Raw genomic sequence first — 6,910 nt, 5'->3', positions numbered from 1 at the left:
TTTGTACTATCACATATATAAAAGTATATATCGTATTATGTAACATATTGAAAATTTGAAACTTGGGCTGTGAAAAGTGATTTTTTCCTTAAACAGTGCTAACGAAAAGGATACTTCCCCTACATAAGATACTGGAATTTTTCAAAAAAATTTATAGGCGTTCGTAATTTAGGTCATGAAAATTTCATACAAATAAACGCAATATTTGACTAAATTAATATAATGTACATATATGTATATTTGGTACGTATATTATACTATATGAGAAATTGAGAAGCTTCTCAGGACAAAGATATAACAGACAAAGATATTTCAAGGATCACATGCAATTGTGGACATCATATCATTTCTAGGTCATCATAATTTTTTTAAAATAAAAATCTATATATATACATATTTCTTGATATCTTTATAAAGCGTAAAAAAACAAATTCAATGAATTAATAAGTATGCCAATCCTAACATTTAATCTTGAGATATTTGTGTCTAAAGTGTTGTACATTTATGTTCAATCGACAGATGGCACAATTTAGAAAATTTGTTAACTTTTGAGATTTCAAATGAAAATTTAGAGCATACGAACAAGGAATTTTTCAAAATTAATTATATCCCTGGTTTTATTTAAATATTCTCCCTAATTTCAAGTAAGTTTAAAAAATCGTCCAAATCAGTGGATCATGTAACACTATAACACCTAGTAGTGAAACAGTCGAACTAATGTTTTTACGAAATTAAAGGACTCAAATTTCTCGATCTATAAGACGAGTTCTCGAACTGTTCGGATTAAATCAAAGCTTTAACTCCCAGAAATCTTCTCTGTATAATATTATTCCAATTTCTTACGTAAATAATTAACTATATATGCAATTAGCACAAAGGGTCCTATTTTGTGCACAATGAATGCCATCTATCAGTAAGTTAATGGAACCTAACTACTAATAAGAAGTAAAATTTTTAACTGGTAGATGGCGCTATCACGATGAGGTCGCAACGAGTGTACACGAGAACTTCCTTTTGATACGTGGAAGTCGTGGAACATTCAAAGGTAGTGTTTCGAAAAGAAGTTTCATTGTATTTATTGGTAATATGGTAAGTAAAGATTAATGTAATTCGATAAATAAGATTCCTAATTATTTATACAAATGATTTGATATTACAAGAAGTAGTAGATGCATGTTATTCAAAAGGATTCCAGGAATGATATCCATGTTACAACATGTAGCTGATTATCATATACTGTTTCAATAATGTGAAATAAGTAATATATTAATAATATATTTTGTTTATTACTCAAATCAATAAATTGTATATTGTATATCATCAAAAGTGCGATCTTGCCCTTTATTTTTAATTTACATTATTAGCATAGGTATACTTGGAAAGAAAGATACAAAAATAATATGTTAAAAGCGTTAAAGAAATTTTCAGTAAATTCTTTTAATAAACAATATTGATTTTTAAGTGATGAAAATTTTAGCTCACTTTGACAAATGAATGAAAAAATTATTCCCTATGTCACTGAATATTATATACTGATTAAACAAAAAGTTTATAGTTCTCTTTTAATCTAAAAAGTGTAATATGTATCATTTTTTAGGGGTTTGTAAAGGTTGTTAAGAATAAACAGTACTTCAAACGTTACCAAGTTAAGTTCAGAAGGCGACGTGAAGGAAAGACAGATTATTATGCACGTAAACGATTAACTATTCAGGATAAAAATAAATATAATACTCCTAAATACAGATTAATTGTACGTTTATCAAATAAGGATATTACCTGTCAGGTACATATATTTAGATAATTTAAAATCTATTAAAAAGACTTTTATCTTTCAATTATTAAAATTTATCATACATGTAGGTTGCGTATTCAAGGATTGAAGGAGATAGAATTGTATGTGCAGCATACAGTCATGAACTTCCAAAATATGGCATTAAAGTTGGGCTTACAAATTATGCTTCTGCCTATTGCACAGGCCTTCTTTTAGCACGAAGAGTAAATATTTTTCTATTATTTTATTCTACAATTATATATTTTTATACTTAAATATTTGTTTAATGATGAAACACTCAGCTCGCTTTGATGTATAACTGAAGAGATATTAATTGTTCCCTGTTATATATTTCTGAACAACAATTGTATAATATTCAATACGATTGAAGTTGGATCGGTTTTCAAAATTATGTGATACCATATGTTTTTCTATAGTTATTGAAAAAATTAGGCCTAGATACCTTGTATACTGGAACAACAGAAGTAACTGGTGATGAATATAACGTTGAAGAATTAGACGAAGGTCCTGGGGCATTCAGATGTTACTTAGATACTGGTTTAATGCGTACAACTACTGGTGCTAGAGTTTTCGGCGCCATGAAAGGTGCTGTTGATGGTGGTCTCAATATTCCACATAGGTATTTGTTAACATAATTATTATAAAAGATATTAAGATGTATTATGAAAAAAAATATGATGTTACCATACACATGCGCGTCATCTGAGTCGTAGCAAGACATGATTTTGTATCGTGTTCTACAATACAATTTACTGTCTTTGCATGGATATAAAAAGATGAAAAAATGTGTTTCTGATAATATATAATTAAAAATAGAAATAATACAGGATATGTTTTTCAACATATGTTTAAACTTTTATATTGTTTTTCCATAAATAGCACCAAGAGATTTCCTGGGTATGATAGTGAATCAAAATCTTTCAATGCTGATGTTCATCGGCAGCACATATTTGGACAACATGTTGCAAATTACATGAGAACATTAGAAGAAGATGATGACGATGCTTTCAAACGACAATTTTCACAGTACATCAAAAATGGTATTACCGCTGATAGTGTAAGTGTTCATACATTTTATTTACATATTCAGTCACCCATTCGTCCAGCTTATAATTACTGCAAGATTTCATGATCTTTGCAGTGTCGCAGTTGGACAATAATAAGTGCATTGGTTTTAAAAGATAAATGCATTGATTGTGGCATTTTTCACATTAACCTTTGTTACATTTCACTTCCATTATTTATTTTTTATTTATATATTAATATTCTATATATTATATATAATTTTATATATTAGAAGACATTTGTATAATTTTTGTCTACAGATTGAGGGTATTTATAAGAGCGCACATGAAGCTATACGTGCAAATCCAGAACACACAAAGATCGTTAAAGAAAAAATACCGGTGAAAAAGCGATGGAATCGCCGCAAACTTTCTTTAGCAGAAAGGAAAAACTGTGTTGCTCAAAGGAAAGCTAATTTCCTAAAAAAACTGGCGGAAGTAGAAGCTTAGTTTTATTGTCAACTTTCTGCATCAAAATCAATGTTCATGTATACATGAGGAATGTTTTGGTATAAAAATAAACAATGTGTACTGGAAATTTTGTAATTTGTATTATTATGTTAATGAATATAATACTAAATTTATTTTATGCAATAGTTTATTTAAAAGTACATCACACTAATCGTTAATATAGACGACACAAAAATATCTCGTCTATTAATTATAGATATAAATATATTCTTTTTTACTATTAGCTTGATAAATGTATATGACATGTAATAATTATGTTATTCATTGTTCGTATTTGTATTGCTACATTGTATACATAAATTTTTACATAACGCATTTGTGTGCAATACACGGATATATATTTAATAGACAGAAAAATTAAAAATAAACAAATTGAAATGTTAATCGTAAATAAATTAACAAATTACATATATGCTATTTCAAATATAAAAATTTAATTCCTGTGTGATGATAAATCAACAAATGTATATGTGCGAATAATTTTGTCAAAGATTTATGATATTAAAAAGAACGTATACGTATCTTTAGATTAACAATTTTTTTTGATCTAGCGGAAAAGCGATAATCTACTACGGGAACCAGGCAATCTGCCTCGCTCGTCAATTAATCCAGCTTGAATGTCTCCGATCGACGGAACAGTTCTTACTTCCCCTCGAGCTGCTACACTAGGTGGTGATTTAAGTAAACGACGTGCTACATTTGTTACATGATCCTTCGATATCTCATCTATAAATTAATAATACAAATACAGCTAGTTCATATATATTAATGAGTAATATTCATATTTATATATAATTTATATATAGTTACATATAAGGATATTGACTGATAAGAATTTCTTGAGTAGCAACAGAGATTTATGTCAACATTTTTGGGGGAAAGTTACTATATTTTTAAAGGATGTGTTGAAATAAGGAAAACGAATATCAATTTTGAAATAACTAGATAGAATCAGACCAAGAATTGAGAAAAGAATAGATTTTCCATGAAAGGTTCCGAGCAACCAATATCCGTATACTTCAGTATAATATAGGACCAATACCAATTGCCTGTATGAAGTATTCTGGTCGTTTTCTAGAACCAGTGGCTAAAACTTGTCTTCCAATATCTTCAAATACAACCGGTCTTTGTTCCAAATTCATAAGTAACATAGATTGCAATTGCTTCTTTGCTCTCTACATTATTAAAAAATTCTCCAATTAAGATTAAAAGTGGATAGAAAAACATAATTATTGCACACATGTGCACAATAGAACTTATAAATGAAATCATACCGCTAATTCATTATCTGTAATATTATTTGTCATAGTAACCATCTCATGTACGATCACCTCTACCATGTCTCTGACATGAGAGGGTGTACAAGATGCATGAATATAAAAAAGACCTGTATCAGCGTATGCGTGATTGTATGCAGTTGCACTATACAACCAATGATACCTGCAAAATAACTGTTTTATAACAATACTTAGCTTTTCAAAGAATAAGAACTTATCTCATATTTTACCTATTAAGTACATTCGTGTACAGACGAGTATACATTCCTTTTCCTGGACCCCCGGCACTGAAACTGTTACCACCACCCATCATCATATTTAAAACACACATTGCTACGAAATCTGAATCTTGATGAGAACAGCCTTCCAAACCTATTACTACATGTGATAATTCTGGTAGACCACTAGGTCCTGCATACACAGGTACATTACATTCTTCCTATACAATTATACAATTTAAAACTATTAAATAATAATATTCAAAAATACTAGTATGTTTAATTTAAAGAGATAACTACTAGTATGTAACCTCCAGTATACTGAGCAATTGAAGCGTCAACTGTATTTGAAAATTTTCCTATTGATATCGAGCTATTCTTCTTTTGTTCTTTTTCTCCTTCTTCTTCCCAAACCGATTTTTTTTCAACGAAATATCTATAATAACAATAATAAATTATACCTAACAGTGAATATCACAACTTAAATTGCATAAATGATATAAACTATGAGAGATAGTTTTTAAATTAGTAAAAATCAATCTAGTAGTATTTTGATTTATATTGATGAATACTTAACAGTTTTACATATAATTACTTTTGAACTGCTAAAACAAGGTCCTCATGTTCTACACCAACTCCAGCTACTACCATCCTGTGTGGTGTGTAATGATGTTTTAAATACTCAAATAATATTTTTCTATCTATATGGTCAATATTTTCCTTTGGACAAATCTTTGGAAGACCAAGAGTATTATTTCTATATGCAGCCTATGCAGAATAAATTTTACTTACAATAGATGAGTATTCTTAAAATTTTCCAGAAATATTTTTTTTTTATTTACCGCATGAATCATATCCATAAGTATTGGCTCTTGTTCTGGCCTTGTAAGTAAAGATTCCAACTCAAATCGAATCATCTGTCTTGCTGCATTTATCTAAAAATTTTGATATCCAGGTTGAATTTTTATATTCTTTCTATATCTTCATATAACAAACGATTATACTAATTTGTCTAACTCTATGAAAGTAATATACCTAAATTTATTGATTTATGATTTATTGAAATTTATAAAAGATTATTACTTTCTGTTATAAATAGAGTGATATAAGTAAGATGATATCGTATAAAAACATTTACCTCATCCTCTGTAATTTGAGGCCTTAAAACAATATCACCCAAAATTTGTACAACAGTATCCAATCCACGACGTTCTGCAGATGCTGCATAAACAAATGTATCCCTGGATGCTTGACAATCACATATACCTCCATGTTTTTCTAGAGCTAGCATTATTTGGTCTTTATTCTTGTACGTTTTGGTAGACTGAAAGAGTAAATTACTGATTTTTTTTATTCTTTGAATACTAATTCTTCATTATATTCTAAAAATCTTACTCCAAATGCCAACTTTTCTAGGAAATGTGAGATACCATTGGGGTATGCAATTTCATATCGAGGACCAGAATCAAGCAATACTGTAAAACATTATTTTATAGTACAAATAAATAATTAAAATGAAAGATTTTTTACAAACATTTTTTGTACTTACCGCCTACTGTACAAAATTGGCCAAATCGATTTTCAGAGGCAACTCTTAATCCGTTTGACAAAACTGTTACTTTAGTAACCTGATGTTCTTCTTTAGCAGTAGCATAGATTGCTTTAGGTAAATTAGGTATTGGCTTGGTTAATGGAGGAAATGGTGTAACAATTGATTTTCGTGTTATTTTATTATTAGGTACCTTCTGGGAGGAAAAATCACATCTTTTTAAAAAACAAAAAGATTTTCTTCGTATTGCACTGTAAAGAATACCATTACATTTAATAATATAAAAGTTGATTTATAAATATGAGCTTGACAAGGTTAAGTGAAAGATACTTATATCGCTGTAAAATTCTTTCTTTCTATTAGAGTAATTACCTTTTAGTAAAAATAACTGTCAAGGAACTTTGTGATACTTGCATCAACATTTTCATCTTATTGTTCGTATCAAATCATTTAATTTATATGTATATAACTTAACTTGTCACCTTCACAGTTTAGAAGTGAAAAATGATTAAGTGGACAATATTAAAAACTTGGACAAA

At 28.7% G+C, this 6,910-nt stretch overlaps 2 protein-coding genes across 2 annotated transcripts; one reads left to right on the top strand and one right to left on the bottom strand.

Moving 5' to 3' along the window:
* Positions 1–952: 952 nt before the first annotated feature.
* RpL5 (ribosomal protein L5) lies at positions 953–3,394 on the top strand. The gene is made up of 6 exons (XM_033328821.2): positions 953–1,089; positions 1,598–1,783; positions 1,861–1,995; positions 2,209–2,411; positions 2,672–2,849; positions 3,118–3,394. Exons 1-6 carry the CDS (start codon positions 1,087–1,089, stop codon positions 3,304–3,306), a joined length of 894 nt encoding a protein of 297 aa, XP_033184712.1. The 5' UTR covers positions 953–1,086; the 3' UTR covers positions 3,307–3,394.
* Positions 3,395–3,436: 42 nt separating this feature from the next.
* LOC117154120 (mitochondrial-processing peptidase subunit alpha) lies at positions 3,437–6,853 on the bottom strand. Its single transcript, XM_033328817.2, has 11 exons — positions 6,744–6,853; positions 6,372–6,622; positions 6,218–6,297; positions 5,961–6,146; positions 5,665–5,757; positions 5,418–5,590; positions 5,123–5,258; positions 4,835–5,043; positions 4,602–4,767; positions 4,370–4,502; positions 3,437–4,053 (listed from the first exon to the last, which is right to left on the bottom strand). Exons 1-11 carry the CDS (start codon positions 6,797–6,799, stop codon positions 3,875–3,877), a joined length of 1,662 nt encoding a protein of 553 aa, XP_033184708.1. The 5' UTR covers positions 6,800–6,853; the 3' UTR covers positions 3,437–3,874.
* Between the last annotated feature and the right edge of the window lie 57 nt (positions 6,854–6,910).

Source organism: Bombus vancouverensis, chromosome 3, assembly GCF_051014615.1.
Source record: "Bombus vancouverensis nearcticus chromosome 3, iyBomVanc1_principal, whole genome shotgun sequence".
NCBI lineage: Eukaryota > Metazoa > Arthropoda > Insecta > Hymenoptera > Apidae > Bombus > Bombus vancouverensis.
This window is presented reverse-complemented; position numbering and strand designations above follow the sequence as displayed.